Source organism: Podarcis liolepis, assembly GCF_965112155.1.
Source record: "Podarcis liolepis genome assembly, chromosome: 13".
Lineage (NCBI taxonomy): Eukaryota > Metazoa > Chordata > Lepidosauria > Squamata > Lacertidae > Podarcis > Podarcis liolepis.
In genome coordinates, this window is record NC_139573.1 from 6,287,937 (window position 1) to 6,313,139 (window position 25,203).

The 25,203-nt window shown below is 48.1% G+C and overlaps 1 protein-coding gene across 1 annotated transcript; it reads right to left on the reverse strand.

The window, feature by feature from the left end:
- Window positions 1–2,314: 2,314 nt before the first annotated feature.
- Window positions 2,315–24,585, reverse strand: IRF9 (interferon regulatory factor 9). Its single transcript, XM_083472740.1, has 9 exons — window positions 24,469–24,585; window positions 17,460–17,649; window positions 14,872–15,058; window positions 14,206–14,336; window positions 11,477–11,579; window positions 7,972–8,052; window positions 6,151–6,525; window positions 3,958–4,070; window positions 2,315–2,963 (listed from the first exon to the last, which is right to left on the reverse strand). The coding sequence occupies exons 2-9, from the start codon at window positions 17,646–17,648 to the stop codon at window positions 2,835–2,837; spliced, it is 1,308 nt and encodes a 435-aa protein (XP_083328866.1). The 5' UTR covers window position 17,649; window positions 24,469–24,585; the 3' UTR covers window positions 2,315–2,834.
- Between the last annotated feature and the right edge of the window lie 618 nt (window positions 24,586–25,203).

Sequence of the window (25,203 nt, forward strand, 5' to 3'; positions counted from 1 at the left end):
GGGGTAGCAATGAGAGTGTAATAAACGAAAATCTGCCCTTATTCCCTTATGGGGGACACAAGAGCTCTTATAGAGTCCTTTGCAGGTTCCCCATCGGTCGGAGAAAATAACAGACGCCAACCAGAGATTATTGAGAAGCAAAGCAGCTAGTAAGCCTGATCTTTATCGAACGGTTGCAACAGGGTGTCCCCTTCACACGCAGGAGGAGGACCCAGAACCCAGGTGTGCCCGCCCTTATATATACATTTTAAATTGCCAGCCCTGGAGTCCAAGACCACCCCCAGACACATCATACCTACCGTATTTTTCGCCCTATAGGACGCACTTTTTCCCCTCCAAAAATGAAGGGGAAATGTATGTGCGTCCTATGGGGCGAATGCAGGCTTTCGCTGAAGCCTGGAGAGCGAGAGGGGTCGGTGCGCATCGACCCCTCTCACTCTCCAGGCTTCAGGAAGCTATCCGCAAGCCTTGCAAGCCCGGTGGGAGTTCCCGCGGGCTTGCAAGGCTTGCGGGCGGCAGCGCGCCCCAGGCTTCGGTTCCCCGACCTGGTTTGAAGGCTTCTCCCCGCTGCCAGCCCCACAAGCTCGGGGGACAGCAGGGAGGTGCAGCGTGCCTTCCCGCTGTCCCCTGACCTGGTCTGAAGGCTGGCGGCGGGGAGGAGCGCCGCCATCCCGCTGTTCCCCAACCTGGTTTGGGCTTCAGGCAGATATCCGCAAGCCGTGGGAGCCCAGCGGGAAGTCGCGCCGGTCTCCCAAGGCTTGCAGAGAGCTGCCTGTTCTGGGGTCGGGGGAAGCTCGGGCTGGGGGGGAAATAATTTTTTTTCTTTATTCCCCCCCCCCAAAAAAAACTAGGTGCGTCCTATGGGCCGGTGCGTCCTATGGAGCGAAAAATACGGTACATCACAGAAAGGGCAGTCCACAACAGAAATCTGAGTGCGTTGTTTACCTTCTGTCTGGCAGGTTACCTACTAATGCTTACTTGATTAGATACCTTGGGGAGCTTGGCTAGTATTTTGTAATGATAACTACTTAGTTCCTGAGCCAGGTCACAGGCTCACCCTATTCATACACAGATATACCCTTAAGACAGGATTTGTGAATGAAAAGACAATGGGGAGGCTTTTCCATTTTCCTTGACCTTGCCGAGAAATCATTTGGTCAGTTTGGGAGTCAAAATGGTTTCACGGCCGTTTTCCTGTGCTGCTTCAGACAAGTGGTATATATATTTATGTACGTGTTTGCTTGGTACATTTATGAACATTTATTATATATATAAGACCTTACTTTTTTTTATTTCAAGAGTAAACTGGTTATTCCCACTGAACAGCTTTTGCAGCTGTAGATGACTGATGAGCACACATGCATGAATCAGCAAACAAGCAGAGTATCGGTTCCGGGAAACCACAGGGAAAATCATCGTGACTCATCAACCACATGTGAGGCTTAGAAGAGACCAGCGCCAGAGTTACGTAACACAGAATCATACTCGTTTTTTAGGGAGCCCTTTACATAGAATCTGACCAAACTGAATGAAATGTGCTTCCAAGTGAAGGATTATTAGGACTAAGGGGTGTAACTGGTCAATTTGGTCATGGATCTTGGGGTAGGTATTTGCTTTTTTGATGTGGGAACTGAATTAACTTCCCATTGTGAAAACTTCACTTTCACTTCCTATTGTGAAAACTTCCAAGGTCTCAAAAGAGTAACTACAGCTTTTTGGGCTATCTCTGGAGAAGAGGATGGTCTCTCTCTTTTTGTAAAGAACCTTTCCTCGTATTTCCAACAGAGACAGCATATAAAAAAATGACAAGAACATAGTAAAAGAGAGGAACAAATGGGGGGGGGGGGAGAGAACCATTTCAGAAACAAAATTAACCACTTACGCCTGTTCCTGGCATGCACACTGTGAAAACTCAAAGCAGTAAACGCCCAGATCAATACTGAAAAGCAAGAGATAGAAAGAAGAAACCCCAAGGATTCTGTTTGTTTTAAGTGGATTTCCATTATCGTTTTTGAATTTTGGGAAAAGGCTGCAGAGTTCAATTCCGTGAAAGGAAAATGCTTAATGGATGCCTATGAGAGTGTTCCCTGGGATGTGTTACTTGAGAACACAATGGAATCTGTCTAGGGGCCCCACCTCTGGTTGCATTCTGGATAAAATGGCTTTTTAAGGTGCCTATAGCTATGGATCAGGATTATCTGAAAGTCAGGATTCAAGCAGACAAAAAATAAAGAAAAAAACACTACCTCACAAAACGTGAAACCTGTGGGATTCTCTGCCACATGATTCAAAACTCCCACACCAGATTCCAGCATCCATTTCCAATAAAACTTTATTATTTAAACAAATATCTTCAGATCCACACAGCAAGCGTGAAAGACAGTCTAAGCTCACATTTTCCAAGATACTAATAGAGTGCAAGAAGGCATGAGCTCAGTAGGCAAGGGAATGAGGGAGGCCAAAAAAAGGGTTTTTTCCCCACAAGGTTTTGTATTACTTCCCAGCCATTCCTCAGCTGGGAAAAGGAGGGGGAGGAGGAGCTTATCGCTGCTAATTAGGAGAGGAAAAGCCCTCACTCTCATCTCAGGATATCGCCAGGAAATAATTCCCACCAGGGTTTCTGCTCTAGTGTTTCACACTTTTTCTACATAATGCCATGTTCACAGGTAGAAGTTGTTCCGACGTGCAGGAATGAGTAAAGTAGGAAGTCCCGCCCGAGAGAATAAGGCAGGAAGTAGGAAGTGCCGCTCCGAGGAACTGTTCAAGACCCCGGATGGGTCTGTACCACAAGCGGGTCAGCAGCTCCCAAAATCAGAGGGACAGGACAGGTGATTTCAGCATTCGGGTGCCCCAGAAGGATCCCATTTCCCAGCGGAGCCATCCGAAACGACCAAGAGGACTTGGGGAGCAGCTGCTTGGACCACGGGAGGAGAGACTGCAGCCGAGGCAAATACCTGCTCCATCTGCGGGCGGAGAAGAGGGGGAAATCAACCGCTGAAATGACTCTAGAAATTTTGAGCGACTGCATAGGCCGTTCACCGTTTTGACCAGCGTCCTTCCCATCACTTGCTTCTCAAAACCCGCCGCCGTTTACCAGCATGTCTTGCGCCACGATCGACTGCGCATGCTGGTCTTGAATCCTGTTCCGCTCCAATTTCTGCCTACTACCCATGCTGTGATTTCCTCCAAATACGACTTATCCACATCCCGGAGGCCATAACGCGTGTCTGTTCCATCTACCCAGCTTGCGTCTCTGCTGTGATTTCCCCATACACTACGCAGAATGAGCCTCTGCCCCCAATGCTTAGAAAACTGGCAGAATAAATAGGTTTACTTCGGCGTCCGGTGCCCCCTCCCCTGCACTCGCAATGTGTTTCCGCCCTTCTCCCTAGCATTGTTTGCCCAATGTGCATTTATTTCTTACATTCTCTGCATGGCATGTCTTGTGTCTCCACCCTTGGCAGGCTTCTTCCCAACTAATAATAATAATAATAATAATAATAATAATAATAATAATAATAATTTATTTATTTATTATTTATTTATACTCCGAACATCTGGCTGGGTTCCCCCAGACACTCTGGGCAACTCACAATTGAGCGTTAAAAACAACACAGCATTAAATATTAAAAACTTCCCTAAACAGGGCTGCCTTCAGATGTCTTTTAAAGATAAGATAGCTGCTTATTTCCTTCACATCTGAAGGGAGGGCATTCCACAGGGCAGGTGCCACCACCGAGAAGGCCCTCTGCCTGGTTCCCTGCAACCTCACTTCTTGCAATGAGGGAACCGCCAGAAGGCCCTCGGAGCTTGACCTCAGTGTCCGGGCTGAACAATGGGGGTGGAGACGCTCCTTCGCGTATACGGGACCGAGGCCGTTTAGGGCTTTAAAGGTCAGCACCAACACTTTGAACTGAACAATGTGCGTCCGCCTTGCCGACACTTAATGAATCTCACCTGGATGACGATTTTCTTGCTGTCCACGCAGTCTTGCCCCAATTCCTCCCCGACACAGAGAGTGACTTGGTGTTCAGGCTTAGGCCCACGGCCCAGGGAGTATTCCTGCAGTGCTGTTGGCGGAAAACGAAAAGAGAGCGGCATGATGCAGCAGGAAGCACCAGAACCAAATCGGGCTTTGTCAAATGAATACGGCAATAGACATATTACGGCCAGAGGCTTAAGAAGGTCAGGCGGTATCCGGTGTGGAAAAATTCTTGTCACCCCCCCACACACACATTGATTTCTTTTTTTGCCTGCAATAATAGTTTTGCGTTATTTCTTATTTTCTTACAAAGGAATGTGCATTATGAGGCGACCGTGGACAGATATTTAAATCTACAGGATGGATTGTGTTTTGGCTCCATCGAAATGAAATTTCAGCCTTCACGACATATGAAAACGGCCAAGAAAACAGTTATTCTCGTGGAGAAGGGTCAAGATATTCACTGATATGCATGAAAGTTCAGATATAGCTATATCTATGTCTCAATTATCAGATGTCTTCTAAAAGTCAGGTAGTTGCTTATCTCCTTGACATCTGGCGGGAGGGTGTTCCACAGGGCGGGCGCCACCACCGAGAAGGCCCTCTGCCTGGTTTCCTGTAGCCTCACATCTCACAGGGAGGGAACCGCCAGAAGGCCCTCGGAGCTGGTCCTCAGCATCCAGGCTGAATGATGGGGATGGAGACGCTCCTTCAGGTACCCCTTGCAGACAACTGCCGGGCGTGGAGACAGGCCGTCAGGTCGTGCATCCATACATCAGTGACCAGAGGAGGAATGACCCCGGGAGGAGAAGAAATACCGGGGTGCATCTGCTGTCGCAGCACAACCGGATGCCTTCCTCTGCCCCAGCTGCAACAAAACACGTCTTGCCCGTATCGGCCTCTACGGCCACAGGAGGTGCTGCGACTCTCCAATGGTTTGACTTCACCCCATAGCTGTCAACCGTCCCTTATTTGGCGGGAAACTCCCTTATCCCAGTGCCGTGTCCCGCTGCTGTCCCTTATTGATGATGTCCCTTAAATTTCCTGGGTTTCAAAGGAAGCAGCTCTTCTCCCTCCCTTCTTGCCGGCCAGGGAGGAGGGAGGCTCCAGCTGTGTTGCTTGGCTGCGTTGCTCACCCAATAAGGAGTCTAAGAATGACTGGGGGGTGGAGCTTGCATGCCTTGTGCCGATCAAATCGGCCGCGTTGCCTGGGGACTCGCCTTTGCTCAGCGCTTCCCAGCGGAGAGGTGACGGCGGTTTTCCTTGCTTCGTCCCCTTTGCCGGGTTGCTGCGCTATGGGAACCACCTCTTGAGGCTTCGTTTGGCTGCTGGCTGGGCTTTCTGCCTTTGGCTCTGGGGGGCTCAGAAGTTGAACATACCTGTGCCTAGAAAATCCCTTATTTTGGCTTCTGATCCCTTATTTTCGAGGCTGCTGGTCCCTGATTTTCAAATCTGTAAGTTGACAGCTATGGCTGAACTTCACCCCCAAAGGCGCACTCCTCTGTCATCTCCCGAGACATATGGAGCACCTTCTGCAAGAGAAGAGGTGGGGAAACCATGTCCCTCCTTGCGCCATGGGTCTCCAGACCCCATCAGCCCCAGGGAGATGGGGGTCAGGTGTGCTGCAACCATAGCTGTCAACTTACAGTTTTGAAAATAAGGGACCAGCAGCCTCAAAAATAAGGGATCAGAAGCCAAAATAAGGGATTTTGCGGGCACAGGTATGTTCAACTTCTGAGCCCCTCCAAGCCAAAGGCAGAAAGCCCAGCCAGCAGCCAAACGAAGCCTCAAGCGGTGGTTCCCACAGCGCAGCAACCCGGCAAAGGGGATGCAGCAAGGAAAACCACCGTCACCTCTCCGCTGGGAAGCGCTGAGCAAAGGCGAGTCCCCAGGCAACGCGGCCGATTTGATCGGCACAAGGCATGCAAGCTCCACCCCCCGTCGTTCTCAGACTCCTTATTGGGTGAGCAACGCAGCCAAGCAACACAGTTGGAGCCTTCCTCTTCCCTGGCCGGCAGGGAGGGAGGGAGAGGAGCTGCTTCCTTTGAAACCCGGGACATTTAAGGGACATCATCAATAAGGGACAGCAGCGGGACACGGCGCTGGGATAAGGGACTTTCCCGCCAAATAAGCGACGGTTGACAGCTATGCCTTTGGCTCAGCCTCACCTGACTTAAATGCCTTGGTGCTGAACAACTGAAGGAAGGCGTTGCTGGGCAGCTTCCTGTGGGGCTGGGTGCCCCCCGGACCACGCAAGAAGATGCTGGCTCGTCCCCGGCACTGAACGAAAATCCCCTCCGCGTTGCTGGCCGCCATGACACCCTTCTCCAGGTCCTTCAGCAGCCGGCGGACGTTGGCCTCCTTCTGGGCGTCCTCGAGACTGGAGGCGGGCGGCAGCACGACCCGGAGCATGCTGTTGCCGGACGTTCCCAGAGGGGCTGGAGCGGAAGTGACCAGGAACTCTCCCTCCGGCAGCAACTCTTTCAGGACCTCCTTGCCACCGTAGGAGATGGACAGGATGACGAAGAAGTTCCCTGGACTGCCTGGGAGACGAGAAGAAGGAAATTGAGAGGGTCAGCTACTGCCTCCCCAAACAGGATGCGTACGGATAATAAGGATTATGAAAGCTGTTATAGGGGTTTTGGGGGGGGGTGTCAGTCTGCATAATATCCCCGGGGCCTTTCCCACCCGGCCTGTTTCTGTGAGGGTAGAATCCGTAAGAGGATAATAATAATAATAATAATAATAATAATACCCCGCCCATCTGGCTGGGTTTCCCCAGCCACTCTAGGCAGCTCCCAATAGAATATTAAAAACACGATAAAACATCAAATATTAAGAGCTTCCCTAAATAGGGCTGCCTTCAGGTGTCTTCTAAAAGTCAGATAATTGTTTGTTTCCTTGACACCTGACGGGAGAGCGTTCCACAGGGAGGGCGCCACTACCAAGAATTCCCTCTGCCTGGTTCCCTGTAACTTGGCTTCTCACAGGGAGGGAACCGCCAGAAGGGCCTTGGAGCTGGACCTCAGTGTCCAGGATGAACGATGGGGGTGAAGACGCTCCTTCAGGTATACTGGGCCAAGGCTGTTTAGGGCTTTCAAGGTCAGCACCAACACTTTGAATTGTGCTTGAAAACATCCTGGGAGCCAATGTAGGTCTTTCAGGACTGGTGTTATGTGGTCTCGCCAGCCGCTCCCAGTCACCAGTTTAGCTGCCGCATTCTGGGTTAGTTGTAGTTTCCGGGCCACCTTCAAAGGTAGCCCCACGTAGAGCACATTACAGTAGTCCAAGCGGGAGATAACCAGAGCATGCACCACTCTGGCCAGACAGTCTGTGGGCAGATAGGGTCTCATCCTGCGTACCAGATGGAGCTGGTAGACAGCTGCCCTGGACACAGAATTGACCTGCGCCTCCATGGACAGCAGTGAGTCCAAAATGACTCCCAGGCTGCATACCTGGTCCTTCAGGGGCACAGTTACCCCATTCAGGACTAGGGAAGTCCTCCACACCCACCCACCCCCTGCCCCTAAAAAACAGTACTCATCCCACTGAAGGGAACTGCCCACAACATCATTTGCATAGCCCCGCCTCCAATAAAAGCAGGAGGAGTTAACCCCCGACACACTGAAGTAAAATATTATTTATCACATAGATTCAGAGACCGTCGCAGGCATGGCTAAACTTGACCCTCCAGATGTTTTGGGACTACAATTACCATCATCCATGACCACCGGTCCTGTTAGCTAGGGATGATGGGAGTTGTCCAAAACATCTGGAGGGCCAAGTTTGGCCATGCCTGGAACTCTATTGCAGCGGTTCTCAATATCATTTTAAAAAACAATGATCAACATTTTTAAAAGCACAGGGAATTGAAGGAGCAGGCTAATATTGCATACAATGTGATTATTACAAGAACGGAGCCCTGTGCCTTCTTACAGACCCTTTCCAAGGCAGCTGCACAGCTAAGCCACCAGCTTCCGTCATCTCACCTCTAACATTCTCTGAAATGGGCACAGCTTGGTCGGCTTCTGGCTTCTGGTGGAAGGCAGCAATATCATTCACAGCCAGCGCTAGTGTAAAGAAGCAGAAAAGAGAGGAAATGAGGAACCAGGCTTTCCACAGAACAAAGGAATCATTTCCTAAGACATTGACACAAAAATGGTCTTCCCCCATGCCGAGATGCCCACACCACGGGGACCACACCACGGGGACAGGAGCGTTCAATGGCCCCAGTTGACACATTTTTCTGGAATCAATGGCAGTGTCTATTTTATGGTTGCCAGATTTTTTTCAATGAATCCGGGAACACTTTTTTTTTTTTTTTTAAGCTGAGTAGCAACAGGGAGTCAGGAGTGGGGATGCTCAGGCAAAAGACCCTGGGCCCAAGCACACATGCATATTGTATAAAGGCGAAAAGCCCTTCTTTGGCACCCTGTGAAGCTCTGAGTTTTTAAAAAAACTGGGCAAAAAGTGGCTGTCCGCCCGTGACACCTGATCCTCCCCCGATCTCCTGCCCCCTTCCCCCTTTGTTTTTTTTTATCTTTTATTCAGGATTTCCTTGTTTTACAGAAGTGTAGTGCCTCGTTTTTTTTTATGTAACATTTTTACAAATCCGTTTCATTTGTTGAGGCATTAGGGGAGAAGAAAAGAAAAAAGAAAAAAGAAAGGGGGGGATGAGAGAGGGAGGATGGATGGGGGTGGGGTCGGGTGGCGGTGTTTCTATTATGCTTAATGTATGTAGAGTTTGGTGTCAGCGTTGCTTGTGTTGTTCACTTGTGTTCCTTTGGTGGTGAGAGAGGTTGGGGTTGGCCTGGGGTGTGATTGTTTGCTTGTGATGGGCTGTGTTGATCTTTGTTTTCGTGTGTGGGTGAGGTGGGTGGGTGTTTTGGATCAGGTTAGCCATATTGATTTGTATGCTGTTGGTGGATTATTGTCACTGTCCTGTTGGGCTGTGTATGTGATAAAGGGGAGCCATACCGGGGTGAAGGCGTCTTCTTCTGTTTGTCCCCGTGTCAGTTTCAGTTTGTTAGTTAATTTTTCTAGCAGGGCTGTTTCCCATACTATTTGGGACCATTGGTCCATGCCTGCTCCTGACAGGTCTCTCCAGTGTCTGGTTATGGTGTTTCTGGCTGCTGAGAGCAGGTGGGTTATGAGTTCTTTGTGGTGTACCTTCCCCCTTTGTTTTGTCTGATGAGGGGAGGTTTGGGAGTTGCAGTCGGCCGGCCATTGCCCAGTTTTTTAACAGGGTGCAAAAGAAGGGCTTTGCACCTTGCCTGGCAGAGAAACTGCATGCCTTCCGCCCCTGCTGGGCAATGCCTGCAACTCCTGAGCCTCCCCCCCCCCCCGATCTGTCAAAACAAAGGGAGAAGGAGATCTGTAACCGCTGGACGTCCCTGGTTCCCCCTTGGCAGTGGCGGCGGCAGCAAGCCGCTCCTGAAGCCAGCCAGAGCCAACTGCGCTACCAGGCTGGCTCCGGGCTGCTGAGGCAGCTGCTGCCACATTTCCCAGGCCAAAATAAAAAAATTCCTTCCAGTAGCACCTTAAAGACCAACTAAGTTAGTTCTTGGTATGAGCTTTCGTGTGCATGCACACTTCTTCAGATACACTGAAACAGAAGTTGCCAGATCCTTCTATATAGTGAGAAGGTGGGGAGGGGTATTACTCAGAAGGGTGGTGGGAATGGGAGATTGGCAGGTAGCTGAGATGAGCCTGTTGACGACTCTTAACGACTGTAATAGGTCTTACAGGAAAAGGCAAGGGGTGAGAAGGTGAGAAATGGCTTAGTCATGTATAATGAGATAAGAATCCAATGTCTTTGTTCAGACCAGGTCTCTCCATGGTTTTAAGTTTGGTAATGAGTTGCAATTCAGCAGCTTCTCTTTCCAGTCTTTTTCTGAAATTCCTTTGTAGTAAAAAAGCTACTTTGAGATCTTGTATAGAATGTCCTGGGAGATTGAAGTGTTCTCCTACTGGTTTCTCTGTTTTGTGATTCTTGATGTCAGATTTGCAACATTTCCCAGGGACAAATTTGCAAATCTGTGGACATTCCGGGGACGGAATTTGTCCGGGGACAGATTTGCAAATCCAGGGACTGTCCCCGGGAACCGTAGTCTATTTGGGGGGCTTGCAATAACTACAGATTGCTTGTACCGAAAGGACTGGGGGACAGAATTACTTGAGAAATGGACACATGTTTAAGATTACGTAGAAATCGTTTGCTTTTGGCAAATGTGGCATTATTTTGTATTTTTTTACAAACAAAGGAACATGGCTAGCCCTTCTTCGCCTGTGGGTTTTTATGAACAAGGAGGAAAAAAAGATTTGAAATTATAATGGTCTTAGTACCTAGACAGCCCACCACAGTTCCTCAGTACTTGATATCACCTATTTTCCCAAGCTTATATATTCCTTCATAACTGCTCTGATTATTCCTTGCTTGTGTGTTTTTGGTTTTTTAAAGCATTTTCAAATTTGAGAGAGAAGCAGGCTTTGTTGAAATTGCAACATTTAATGATAGAGGGTAAGGATTTGCTGAACTAAATATCTGAACTGGAATACAAAAAGGGAGGTGTGAGGAGGTCAAGAAACTAGTGAATGAAGTATAAGATATGAAAATACTAATCTTTTTTCTGTTTTCTTTTTTGGCGTTTTTTCTTCTTTTTCTCTATTCTGTTAACTGTTCTCTATTGTGTACCTCTATGTGTTTTGTCTTTTTGTATTTTCTTATTTTTGTAGCTTTTTTTGGTTTTTGTATTCTATGTTTAAATTTTGAAGTTTTTGATTGTTTATGAAACTTTAATAAACATTTAATAAAAATGTGTGTGGGGGGGTAATATTTGGAAAAAGTAGAATGTTAACGAGGAAGAGAATGCCTGTAATCAGATGTACACCACAGCCAGTTCCCCGTACGCACCTGGAATTAAGACAGCAGCAATGAGGACTAGCACCTTAGAAATGAACAAATGGTGCCATAATCCATTGCCTACCTTTCTGGACCCTCTGCAATTAAGGGAAAGGAGGGGGAAAGTAGGCCAGTCTGTAAGCCCTATTCCATAATTCCTGTTGCAAGGAGCTGGGAAGGGCGATACCTATTAAACTCAATTTCTCTCCCCAGGGGATTCTGGGAACTATAGCTCTGTGAGCACCCTGAACAAACTACAGCTCCCAGAATTCTCTGGGGGAAGCTGTTTAAAGTGGTACAAACATTGCATTAAATGCGTGCTTCTTTGGTGCATCAAAGATTTCAGCACACTGTTTTCTTTCCACGGAGTGAGAGGCCGAACGTCTTCTCTCGGTTCGAGCGAACACTTATTATTTTCCAGGAAGCAGGTCGGAAGAGATCTCCTGTTCTGTGAGGTTTTGTTAAGAACAGATCGCTTCCTTGAGGGGGGCGGGAAACAAGGGGGATGTGCTCCTGGTGTGGGTGAAAAGGGAGAGAAATTGGGATGTCCTCGATCAGAGCCACAAAACAGAGGGAAATGCGAATTGCCCCACCTGACTCCATGGACTCAGCTTTCATCTCCCCATTTGGGATGACCAAAGCGGCGAATGCGTTTGGGGCCTGGCTAGCGATGGCTTCGAAGGTGGAGCTGGATTCCTGGAGGGGAAGAAGAGATATTAAGGTGTGTTCATACACACACGCCACACTGTGGTATACAGTAGCACCTTGGTTTTCAAACTTAATCCGTTCCGGAAGTCCGTTCCAAAACCAAAGCGTTCCAAAACCAAGGCACGCTTTCCCATAGAAAGTAATGCAAAGTGGATCAATTCGTTCCAGACGTTGGAAAACAACCCCTAAAACAGCCATTTAACATAAATTTCACTATCAAACGAGACCATTGATCCATAAAATGAAAGTAATAATCAATGTACAGTGGTTAAGTACTTAATTCGTTCCAGAGGTCTGTTCTTAACCTGAAACTGTTCTTAACCTGAAGCACCACTTTAGCTAATGGGGCCTCCTGCTGCAGCCGCACGATTTCTGTTCTCATCCTGAAGCAAAGTTCTTAACCAGAGGTACTATTTCTGGGTTAGCGGAGTCTGTAACCTGAAGTGTCTGTGACCTGAAGCGTATGTAACCCGAGGTACCACTGTACTGCAGTCACACAATCAATCAGTCAGTAGCTGAACTGGGTTCCACACAGTCACAAAACCAAAACCAAGAAAGCCACAAAAACAAAAAAGCAAAATAAATAGCAAAAACAGGCAGACCTCAGCGTAACGCTCAAAACGGAAGCGTAACACTCAAAACGGAGCACGTTCAGCTTCCGAAAAAAGTTCGCAAACCAGAACACTTACTTCCAGGTTTGCAGTGTTTGGGTTCCAAGTTGTTTGAGAACCAAGGTACCACTGTACTGTTCCCCGTCCTTTTAAAAACAGACCCAAGCACCCCACTAATACCACAATTTGCTTCAAGCAGGGGGATGCAGAACACCGGGGGTCTATACAGTGGTACCTCGGGTTACATACGCTTCAGGTTACAGACTCCACTAACCCAGAAATAGTGCTTCAGGTTAAGAACTTTGCTTCAGGATGAGAACAGAAATCGTGCTCCGGTGGTGCGGCAGCAGCAGGAGGCCCCATTAGCTAAAGTGGTGCTTCAGGTTAAGAACAGTTTCAGGTTAAGTACGGACCTCCGGAACGAATTAAGTACTTAACCTGAGGTACCACTGTAATCTAGCCACCTGTGTGTGTGTGTGTGTGTATATATATATATATATATATATATATATATATATATATGCAGGTTTTGGTGTCTTCGGGTGTCTTCCCGTGTAAGAGTTGGGGTGTCTAGGCGACGTTTCGACGAGGTCTCACTCGTCATCTTCAGGCTGGTGCTTTCGGCTTCTTGTTACTGGAACAGAGCAGGATCTCAGTGTTTGAGTTCCTATAAATACTGTTGAGGGGGTGTGGTGTATAGCCTCCAACGTTCTGGGCAGAGGGGAAGTTCCCAGGTTAGTGTGCCTTTTCTTCTCTTGTTCCTTAATTACTTGAGGGATATCTTGATACCCTGGGATACTAACCTGGGAACTTCCCCTCTGCCCAGAACGTTGGAGGCTATACACCACACCCCCTCAACAGTATTTATAGGAACTCAAACACTGAGATCCTGCTCTGTTCCAGTAACAAGAAGCCGAAAGCACCAGCCTGAAGATGACGAGTGAGACCTCGTCGAAACGTCGCCTAGACACCCCAACTCTTACACGGGAAGACACCCGAAGACACCAAAACCTGCATTCCTGTACCCGTGAAAATCTACGAAAGCATATATATATATATATATATATATATATATATATATATATATATATATATATATATCTCCTCCGTCTATCCCTATATCAACACAGCATTTTCCAGCTCCTCTCTTCAGAAATATTGCCGATACATATTATAAAGGCCTGCTTCCTATGTTCCCAGTCACGTCTAATCTTTCCATATCCCCTGGGATATCTCCGTCAGCAGAGCACAGGGCTTTTTTGATCTCAGGGTCACGGGTTTGAGCCCCACGTCGTGCAAATAATTCCTGCGTGGCTGGGGTTGGGCTGGATGACCTCAGAGGTCCCAGTCCCACTCTATAATTCTATGATCTTGCGCTCAAAGCGCTGTCTGGGGCTTATGGGAATTGCAAGTTGGCCAAGGCTGACCTAAGAGAATAGGTGAAATAAAGGGGGGGGGGGTGAAGACTGCGAATGGGGGAGAGTGGGATAGCAGCCAGGAAGTTAAAAATAAAAATAATGAGATTTTGCTTCAGTGGAAATGGCGGGGGGGGGGGATTGATCAGAGGAGACCCTGCTGGAAGTCTGAGGGGTACAAACCTCTGGGAGGCAAAAAAAATTTTGGGGGGGGGGTTGTGGCACTAATCCCCCATCGAAACCCTCCAGAAACAGATTTGGGAGGTTTTAAACTTCGAATGGAAATTCCTTCATTTGCCTAGGCTTACTTTGATATTCTCATTGACTGCATTATTCCAAATGACAGAATTTCTGCAATGTGGGTTAAAATAAATAAATAAATTGATATGCAATATTTTATTGTGTTCATGGCGTTTTGTTCCCTTCCGCTTGTAACCACTGCAAACCACTTTTTTTGGGGGGAGGTCTGCAGTTTGGAGCACAGAGCCTCTGCTCTGCATGCGGCATGTTCCGCGTTCGAATCCTGGCGGCATCTCCAGATGCCAGTGTTCCTATCGCATCTCATCCTTTCGCTCCTTTGGCACTCACCATCTTCAAGCTGCAGGCGGTGGCTGGAGGCTGAGAGAGGCTGCTATCAGGATCGCCATTCTCCTTCTCTGAGGACCCGTTGGAAGATTCTGGCCTGGGCGCTTTTGGCTTTCTTGGTTTGGGCTGGGTCCCTTGAAATCGATTTAAATCACTAGTCAGTAAGACTTGACTTAAGTCTTTTCCTTTTTACAGAAAGACTCATTCTTGCCGTTATCATCTTAATATTTACAACCTGATGAATGTTTCCTTTTTGGAATAATAAATTTTCAGAGTCGTTTTTACAGTTACATCCAAAATCACTGATCCGGTTATACTATTGGGAATACACAGACAGATAATTCTGAAATTATTGTGAGGTTTAATAAATTAATCCACCCCGCTGGGAACTGTAGTTCAATAAAGGTGCTGAGAATTAGGGGACCCCCATTCCCCTCGGAGCGCCAAAACTCCCATCGTTCCCTGGGAAGAGGGTTCGGTTGTTAAACCTCTCCGGTGGGGCGGAGGGACCCCCACTTTAGACGGCGTATGAATCTCCTTCCTCTGAGAAAAGGGGGGCTTATATGGGGCGCCCCCTCCCATTACCCCACAGGGAAACGCAGTTTTTTTGGGGCGCAGAATGTACAGAAACTTCAAGGACGTGGGGGGAATGGAGGCCAATGTCTTTACCAAGTCCCTGCTCGGGCAGCGGTACCAGGCGGTACACCTTGTAGGGCTCAGCGGTCCCCAGCTTGGAGCGTTCCGGCACCTCCTCGAACTCGGGACTCTTGGAGAAAGCGCAGCGGATGCGCGTCTTCCACGTGGCAGGGTCAAGGCGCTCGCCCGGCCTGTACTTTCCTTTAAAGACGGCCCAGGCCTGGGAAAGAGAGAGACACAGGGTCAAGCCTCCTTGCAACGGCATCTCTTTTTTTAAATAATTTTAAATAATTTTTATTAAGTACAAATTAGAAAACATACATATTTACAACAAAAGAAAATACATAGGAAAAAGAAAATACATATAACCAAGGGAAAAAAATTAGAGAATACTTTGCCTCTTTTCATATTTACAGTTATTTATACCTCTACAAAATGCTATTCACAATAAAGGAGTGAAATGAAAGATATCAGAAGAAAGAAAAAAGAACAAAGAAAAAATAAAGAAGTAAAAGAAAAGGATCATATGTGAAATTTTTTTAAAGTAGATAAGTATTCACTATACATAGCCGTTTCCCATCTATATTTATGTTCAATTGTATAATTTCATTCTGTTCTTATCTACCTTAAAAAGTGTTGTTGTTTTTTAAAAGACTTCCACCGTTTACCTCACGCGTTTTTAATAATCCGTTCGTCAAATCCTCTGTTCTTCATATTTTCCCTTTGGATTTCCTTAATGTCTCACTTTGTATTTTTTTATACTGCGCACAAGATTATTCTAAACACAACCAGATTTTTATAGTCGAGCCCTGGTTTTGTAAATAATCATTTAAGAACTCCCATTGCTTCATAACCATAGTTTTGGATTTTCTCCTCATTATATCTGTCAGTTTTGCTAGTTCCAGGTACTCGCAAAGTTCCCCCAAACATTCTCTTTTTGTTGGGATGCCGTCTTCTTTCCAATAGCTAGCAATCAAAATTATTGCCGCTGTTGTCGCGTATAGAAATAAGTTACGTTTTATTTTTTGGGATATCTTTATCTAAAATTCCTAGCAGATATGCCTCTGCCTTTTTGTGTGTGTGATGTCCTTATCAATTTTTTTATTTCGTCGTGGATCATGTCCCAAAAGGTTTTAATCTTTGGGCAAGTCCACCACATGTGTTATAACGTACCTTTTGTTCTGTTACATTTGCAACTGCATCTCAACCACAACGCTCCTCTGCAACCCACACTTCTCCCTGAGAGGCTTACTTTCTACCTGCGGGGATTCCCACCCAACTCCCGCCATGACGGGAGCACGCCCCATCACAGTCCAAAACAGCGCAGGCTGGACGTAGGTTTGCAACCTTGACGAGAACCGCAACTCAGAAGCGTGATATTTTGCAGCACTTTGGCCGATCCTATTAGAAGTTCTGGAACTTGGAGCGGAGAATTTTCATAGAATCATAGAATCATAGAGTTGGAAGAGACCACAAGGGCCATCGAGTCCAACCCCCTGCCAAGCAGGAAACACCATCAGAGCACTCCTGACATATGGTTGTCAAGCCTCTGCTTAAAGACCTCCAAAGTAGGAGATTCCACCACACTCCTGGGCAGCAAATTCCACTGTCGAACAGCTCTTACTGTCAGGAAGTTCTTCCTAATGTTTAGGTGGAATCTTCTTTCTTGTAGTTTGGATCCATTGCTCCGTGTCCGCTTCTCTGGAGCAGCAGAAAACAACCTTTCTCCCTCCTCTATGTGACATCCTTTTATATATTTGAACATGGCTATCATATCACCCCTTAACCTCCTCTTCTCCAGGCTAAACATGCCCAGCTCCCTTAGCCGTTCCTCATAAGGCATCGTTTCCAGGCCTTTGACCATTTTGGTTGCCCTCCTCTGGACACGTTCCAGTTTGTCAGTGTCCTTCTTGAACTGTGGTGCCCAGAACTGGACACAGTACTCCAGGTGAGGTCTGACCAGAGCAGAATACAGTGGCACTATTACTTCCCTTGATCTAGATGCTGTACTCCTATTGATGCAGCCCAGAATTGCATTGGCTTTTTTAGCTGCCGCGTCACACTGTTGGCTCATGTCAAGTTTGTGGTCAACCAAGACTCCTAGATCCTTTTCACATGTACTGCTCTCAAGCCAGGTGTCCCCCATCTTGTATTTGTGCCTCTCATTTTTTTTGCCCAAGTGCAATACTTTACATTTCTCCCTGTTAAAGCTCATCTTGTTTGTTTTGGCCCAGTTCTCTAATCTGTCAAGGTCATTTTGAAGTGTGATCCTGTCCTCTGGGGTGTTAGCCACCCCTCCCAGTTTGGTGTCATCTGCAAATTTGATCAGGATGCCCTTGAGTCCATCATCCAAGTCGTTGATAAAGATGTTGAATAAGACCGGGCCCAAGACAGAACCCTGTGGCACCCCACTAGTCACTCTTCTCCAGGATGAAGAGGAACCATTGATGAGCACCCTTTGGGTTCGGTCAGTCAGCCAGTTACAAATCTTCACACTGCCGGCAAATCTTTGCCTTCCCCACTAATGCCGCCCCGTTCCCGTGGGTGCCAGAATCACAGAGCTGCAGGACGGGGAGGGACCCTCAAAGGTCATCCAACCCGCCAAAACGCAGGTACAATACCTTGAAAAAGCCAGCGTCCTCCTCATGCCGGAATTCCTGCTTCCCCGCGTGTTTCCACGGGATGCGGAACATGGTCTTGTGGGGAGGGTCGTCCCAGACCACCCCCGGGAGCTGACCGCTTTCCACCTGCTCCACGGTCCACTGGCGCAGCTTGCGCGTCCTTCGAACCCCGCGCCGAGACGTCGCCATCCTTGACGGGGGGGGGGGGGGAGAGACGGAATACAGAGATCAGGAGGAGGGATCGCCTGGAAGGTGTGAGGGGAGAGTCTAATTCTGATACCGCGTTTGAAAAAAAATAAAGGGTTGGGGCAGGGGGCAGGAAACTTTTTCAGCAGGGGGCCGGTCCACTGTCCCTCAGACCTTGTGGGGGGCCGGACTATATTTTTTTTGGGGGGGGAGAACCAATTCCTATGCCCACAAATAATGTAGAGGTGTATTTTAAATAAAAGCACACATTCTACACATGTAAAAACACCAGGCAGATCCCACAAATAACCCAGAGATGCATTTTAAATAAAAGGACACATTCTACTCATGTAAAAACACGCCGATTCCCGGACCGTCTGTGGGCCGGATTTAGAAGGCGATTGGGCCAGATCCGGCCCCCGGGCCTTAGTTTGCCTACCCATGGGTTGGGACGGGCTTCCTCAACCTCGGCCCTCCAGATGTTTTTGGACTACAACTCCCATGATCCTTAGCTAGCAAGACCAGCGGTCAGGGATGATGGGAATTGTAGTCTCAAAACATCTGGATGGCCGAGGCTGAGGAAGCCTGGGTTGGGGGATCTTTTGGAATCCTTATTGGTTCCCACCACTGTGGACCTGGCTTTGGCTAGTGGGTGGGGCGGCCGCCTGCCAACTGCCTGATATCGCAAGTCCCACCCACCTATTTTAACCCGCCGCTCTTAATGGCACCATTTTGAAATTCTAAAAATCACCTTTATGGAAGAAGGTACCTCGTTCCAGCAAGATGAGCAGGCCTAAAGTATCAGGAGTATCAGGAAGAGTGGAATAAATTCAATGATTATTTAGTTGAATTAACTGAAAATAGCTTGCAGATTCTTAATTGTCTTAGGATTTTATTTATGTTAAGTGATGAATTAATATGTTTAATTCCATAAGGTGAAGATTTAAGGATGTTAATGTTTAAGTTAAATTTCATAAGAATTGGGATTTGGAAAACCGTTAAAAGGACATGCAATGAAATTCAACCAAGGGGAAGCGAGGAAGTCATTTAACAAAGTTAATAAGTGTAATTTTCAATAAGGCTATGATTTATGTTTGTTTGTCTTGTGTGGTTGTTTATAATATTGTGAAAACCAATAATTTTTTTGGTAAAAAATAAAATAAAGACGGCTCTTGCCAAAAGTAATTTGGGGGGATGCAGGCGGTGTACACGCCGCACAAAGGACCCCCCCAAAAAAGAGAATCCTGGGAACTGTAGTTTGCTGAGGGCGCCGGGAATTGTAGCTCTGTGAAGAGCTCTGGGAATGGAGCGCAAGAATCGAGGCTCATACAAAACAATTGGCACTTGGTCATGGCTGACAAACCCACGCAACACTGTAATGCGATATGTGGCAAAACCCACAAAAACACTTTCGAGGCCTATTGTTTCATATTTACTTCGTGCGTTAACTCTGTAACAGCCACGGCCCCCTGCAGCCGACGACTTTTTCCGGTTGCGTGGCTACACTTGTAATACCGAAACCGCTTTTGTGCCGATTGACTGACACCCATGGTTTTTGCTCGTACTGTTTTGTGTCATTTTGAATGGGGTGGGCGGGACAAAAACCAGCGGGTGCGAACTTCTGCTACAAGGAAGTCTGATCGTTCAAAATAAAATTTAAAAAGGCTTCTGTGAGCTTTCGAAGAGGAGATGCCTGTTTGGGGGAAAAGGGCATCTGTAAAAGCAGAAGAGAGAAAGGAAAAAATGGCGAAGGGTCAGTTCCATAGCTGAAGATCTGGGCAGCGAAGGAACATCTCAGACGTGGCCTTTGACCCTCGGTTCTCAGCCTGTGGGTTGGAATACAACTCCCATCATCCCTGAGCTCTGGCCTTGCTAGCTAGAGGGGATGGGAGTTGTAGTCCAGCCACATTTTGTTAGACTACAACTCCCATCATCCCTGAGCTCTGGCCTTGCTAGCTAGAGGTGATGGGAGTTGTAGTCCAGCCACATTTTGTTAGACTACAACTCCCATCATCCCTGAGCTCTGGCCTTGCTCGCTAGAGGTGATGGGAGTTGTAGTCCAGCCACATTTTGTTAGACTACAACTCCCATCATCCCTGAGCTCTGGCCTTGCTCGCTAGAGGTGATGGGAGTTGTAATCCAGCCACATTTTGTTAGACTACAACTCCCATCATCCCTGAGCTCTGGCCTTGCTAGCTAGAGGGGATGGGAGTTGTAGTCCAGCCACATTTTGTTAGACTACAACTCCCATCATCCCTGAGCTCTGGCCTTGCTAGCTAGAGGGGATGGGAGTTGTAGTCCAGCCACATTTTGTTAGACTACAACTCCCATCATCCCTGAGCTCTGGCCTTGCTCGCTAGAGGGGACGGGAGTTGTAGTCCAGCCACATTTTGTTAGACTACAACTCCCATCATCCCTGAGCTCTGGCCTTGCTCGCTAGAGGGGACGGGAGTTGTAGTCCAGCCACATTTTGTTAGACTACAACTCCCATCATCCCTGAGCTTTGGCCTTGCTCGCTAGAGGTGATGGGAGTTGTAGTTCAACAACATCTGGGACCCCAAGGTTGAGAAAGGCTGCTGTGGATGTTGCTGTACTACAACTCCCATGATCCTTGCGCCGTTGGCCCCGCTCGCTGGGGCTGATGGGGCCTTGCCGCGGGTTGGACTAGAACCCAAGGGCCTCACTCTGTACAAGACTGCTTTCCTGCAGTCCTCCGTAAGATGGAAAACATCTCAGAAACACTTAAGAGGCACACAGACTCCAAAACAGCTTCCCTTACACTGCACAGACTATTTGCAATTATCGTCTCATCGTGTGTGGCTTCTGGAAAAGAAAGCGTGTCCGTCGGGTGGAAAACAAACCTTTTCGTTATTACATTAACAACGTCAAATTGCAGAATGAAATATAGCTGCAAGGCGGGATGATAGCAGAAAGGGGAAAGTAAATGGATCCTGGCAACCGCCTTAATAATAATTCTGGCACACTCGCCCAGTTTGCTACCGTCCTAAGGGAGGCTGACTGGTTGCTGTCGATAGCTCGCCTCCTAGGAGGCTGGGAAATCGCCGAAACTCTCACCGCCAACGCCCCAAGCTAAAGGATGATGTGATCCGGGCGGCTGGGAGGGTGAATTGCGACGGCGGCTTGAGGCAGACTGAGAGAGGGGCTTTGTAAACATCGAAATTTAGGAAGCTGCCCTATACTGGGTCAGATTGGTTGTCTACCTGGCTCAGAATTTCTGCCTACACCCTACACTGACTGGCAGAAACATCTCTACAGGGCTTCAGGCAGGGCGTTTCTCGAACCCAGGACCTTCTTCTGCATGCAAGGCAGGTGCTACTACAGTGGTAGCTCAGGTTACAGACGCTTCAGGTTACATACGCTTCAGGTTACATACGCTTCAGGTTACATACGCTTCAGGTTACAGACTCCGCTAACCCAGAAATAGTGCTTCAGGTTAAGAACTTTGCTTCAGGGTGAGAACAGAAATCGTGCTCCGGCGGCACGGCAACAGCAGGAGGCCCCATTAGCTAGTGGTGCTTCAGGTTAAGAACAGTTTCAGGTTAAGAACGGACTTCCGGAACGAATTAAGTACTTAACCTGAGGTACCACTGTACCTCTGAACTGCAACCTTTTCGCTTTGTCCCTGGATGCCAGAAGGATGAGAATCTGGGAACGTTTAAACTGTGTGCGTCCCATCGAGGCTCAACCTGTCCATTTGTAAATAGGCATAACAATATTGTGTTTTCCTAGTGTCCCTCACAGCAACAGCCCAGGCCTAATCCCTATGCATATTTTGGGAGCTCGTGATTCTGCCTAAATCTACAACCCTGCGCTCCTCAAACTGCAGTCCTCTAGATGCTTTTGGATCTTTCACCTCCCTGAAATTAGAGATTCCCATGCCAATCGAAGCAGCTCCCCGATTCGTCTTCAAAGGGGCTTGCTTCAGAGTAGACCAGCATAGGTAAAGGTAAAGGGACCCCTGACCATTAGGTCCAGTCGCGGCCGACTCTGGGGTTGCGGCGCTCATCTCGCTTTATTGGCCGAGGGAGCCGGCGTACAGCTTCCGGGTCATGTGGCCAGCAGGACTAAGCCGCTTCTGGCGAACCAGAGCAGCGCACGGAAACGCCGTTTACCTTCCCGCCGGAGTGGTACCTATTTATCTACTTGCACTTCGACATGCTTTCGAACTGCTAGGTTGGCAGGAGCAGGGACCGAGAAACAGGAGCTCACCCTGTCGCGGGGTTTTGAACCGCTCACCTTCTGATCGGCAAGTCCTAGGCCCCGTGGTTTAACCCACAGCGCCACCCACGTCCCTAGACCAGCGAAGGGCCAGTCCGCAAATCTACAAAAGTTTGCTCGGATAATGCGGACAACACCAGATCCTTCGGGATCTGCGATTACACCACTGCCATCCCGTCCCCCAGGTGTACACGCACACACACACCATTTAATAATAATCTCGCACCACTTTAGGCCTGTTTAATGGTGCGGTTTTTAAAATTTGTTTTCTGTAGCCGGGGAGAACGAGAGACATAGGAATGAAACCCCCAGAGGATGGACAAAACAGCCAAGGAAAATAAAAGACTAAAGCATATTAGTATTGCAGGAAATAAACAAGTTGTGTGCATTAAAAAGGAAATAGAGAAGGAAGGAGTTAGCATGAGAGAGATGCAAACAGGAAACTAAGGCAGGGTGGTGCAATGGTTCGAGCGTCGGACTAAGGCCTGGGAGACTAAAGTTCAAATCCTCCCTCAGACATGGAGGTCAGTGGAGTCAGTCGCCCCCTCTCAGCCTAAAATACCTCGCAGGGGCGTTGTAAGCGCAAAAGGGAGGGGGGAGATGATGACCACATGAACCACCTTCAGCTTCTAGCAGGAGAAAAGGGAAACCGTCTTAAAGCGAGGACATCAAAGAATCTTCCAACACACATCACCTTAGAATCATAGAATTGGAAGAGACCACAAGGGCCATCGAGTCCAACCCCCTGCCAAGCAGGAAACACCATCAGAGCACTCCTGACATAGGGTTGTCAAGCCTCTGCTTAAAGACCTCCAAAGTAGGAGACTCCACCACACTCCTTGGCAGCAAATTCCACTGTCGAACAGCTCTTACTGTCAGGAAGTTCTTCCTAATGTTTAGGTGGAATCTTCTTTCTTGTAGTTTGGATCCATTGCTCCGTGTCCGCTTCTCTGGAGCAGCAGAAAACAACCTTTCTCCCTCCTCTATGTGACATCCTTTTATATATTTGAACATGGCTATCATATCACCCCTTCACCTCCTCTTCTCCAGGCTAAACATGCCCAGCTCCCTTAGCCGTTCCTCATAAGGCATCGTTTCCAGGCCTTTGACCATTTTGGTTGCCCTCCTCTGGACACGTTCCAGTTTGTCAGTGTCCATCTTGAACTGTGGTGCCCAGAAGTGGACACAGTACTCCAGGTGAGGTCTGACCAGAGCAGAATACAGTGGCACTATTACTTCCCTTCTTGCGCAACAGTCTGAAGTCGTGCCGCATTACAGATTTCTTCTAAACGGCCATTTTGTGCGGGTAGCCGTCTGAACATCTGGATGGCATAAATTGAATTTTATTGTTGCGAGGGGTTTTTTTTGGGGGGGTTAGCCTGAGTCCCTCCTAATTCCTGGACCAGGCAAGGATTCAATGGCTGGAAAAGCCGGGGGGGGCAGGGGGAAGTTTCTTGGTAAGGGCCTGCTAAGTATGGCGCCTTAAGGGAACAAAGAAAGTGGCTCTGTGAGAATGGATTGGTCCCCCCTCTCTCAACTGTCTGTTACTTAGAAAGGCAAAAGCCAGAGCTGTGCCAGAAGGCAGCTGGCCAGCTGAGAGTGAGTGAGCCATCGATGCCTGATCTCTGCTGGGATCCAAGGCTGTGGAAGCAAGATCCTCTGGGATCTGCCAGGGCTGTGAACCCTTCCATCGTAGGCTCAGGTTGTATATATATATATATGTGTGTACCTGGAACCCCCGGACTCTTGCACCACGCAGAGATTGGGGTGGCGTGCGACAACATGTTTAAATTAAGACAGATGGATCGCAGGCTATTTATTGCCTTTTCACAGAACCATAGAGTTGGAAGGGAACCCAGGGGGTCATCTAGTCCAACCCCTGGCAGTGCAGGAATATTTTGCCCAAAGTAGGATTCGAACTCTGCGATTAAGAGACTGGGCTGACAGCAGAGGGTGTCCTTCTCTATTATCCCTTCATTGCCCCCCTCTCTTTTTCCTTATTCTTCCTTGGTTAGTTTTGTTAATAAAAGCAATAGTTTTGAAAACAAAGAGATTCTTGCAACACCATAGGGACTGAGCAAACCCGAGCGCCTTCCCTTGCCCAGAAAGCTTCGCTGAACACAATTAAACAGCGGCGCGCAGGATTGCTCAGTACTGCAAAGGCAATCCAGACCTCGCCTCCCACGGAATTTAAAAGTTGGCGATGGCTCCCGTTAAGCCCCGTCGATTGCAATGGGCCTCCTTGAAAGTAAGACAAATAATCAAATCAAATCAAATCGGCTCCCAACGCCCGGATTACGGCACGATCAGTAACAATAATAGCAAGAATAATGGTTATTATATAAAGCACTTTTAGGTGCTGCGAAGACTCTTATCTGCAGCAGCGGAGTAGCGAGGAAGGCTGCGATTCTCCGCCAGCACTTTTGCACGGGAGTAAAGCCCCGCTGGACTCAACGGGGGCTTACTTCCGAGTAAACGCGCTCGGGGAGGCGGCAGGAGAAAATTAAGGCAGGAAAGCTGAATGATAAAGGAGAGGAAAATATTATTTTTTATATATATAAGGTGATATATATATATGTCCCACCTCTGATCTCCAAGTCTCCCTCCTGCAGCGAAGTCCTCTTCGCAAAACACACCGAGTAGCGCTTTTGCCTTCCAGCTGAGCTGGGCTTCGCCACGCCCACTCTGGGCTTCGCCACGCCCCCTTTCCTTCTGCCCCGCCCTCCCTCGCCCATTTCTCCCGGCTCCGCTTCTTTTCCCGTAAATCACGTGGCCGCCGCCGCCGCCTCTCCGGCCTCTAGGGGGCAGCAGAGAGGAGGGCGCGCCGGTTTCAGGCTTCGCCGCCTCCAAAATAAACAGGGGAAAAGCAAAATTTAAAAATTCCTTCCAGTAGCACCTTAAAGACCAACTAAGTTAGTTCTTGGTATGAGCTTTCGTGTGCATGCACACTTCTTCAGATACACTGAAAAGCAGATACTAGTTTCATGATTTCTGGGAGAGATCTCTATTTATCGAGAGACGAAGAGATCCACGAGAGAGGGAACATGCACTCCCCCAAATTTTAAAAGCACCCTTACAGCAAGTGCCTCCCCCTGTTCCAGAAAAGTGAATAAATTGTGCGGGAACTATAGTTCACCCCACCCAGTTAAGATCCTCAGCACCTCTGACAAACTACAGCTCCCAGGATTATTGCAGGGGGGTGGGGGAGATTGTTTTAAATGCATGGCGGTGGATAACAACAACAACAATTTATTATTTATACCCCGCCCATCTGGCTGAGTTTCCCCAGCCACTCTGGGCGGGTCCCAATCAAGTCTTG

Bases quoted from the DNA above. Each gene is read 5' to 3' on its own strand.
- IRF9 (XM_083472740.1), bottom strand. From the start codon at position 17,648: ATGGCGACGTCTCGGCGCGGGGTTCGAAGGACGCGCAAGCTGCGCCAG. The intron at 8,053-11,476 runs GTGGGGCAATTC...TCTTTACACTAG, and splicing joins AGCTGAGTCCATGGAGTCAG to CGCTGGCTGTGAATGATATT. The intron at 4,071-6,150 runs GTGAGGCTGAGC...TTCCGCCAACAG, and splicing joins CACCAAGGCATTTAAGTCAG to CACTGCAGGAATACTCCCTG.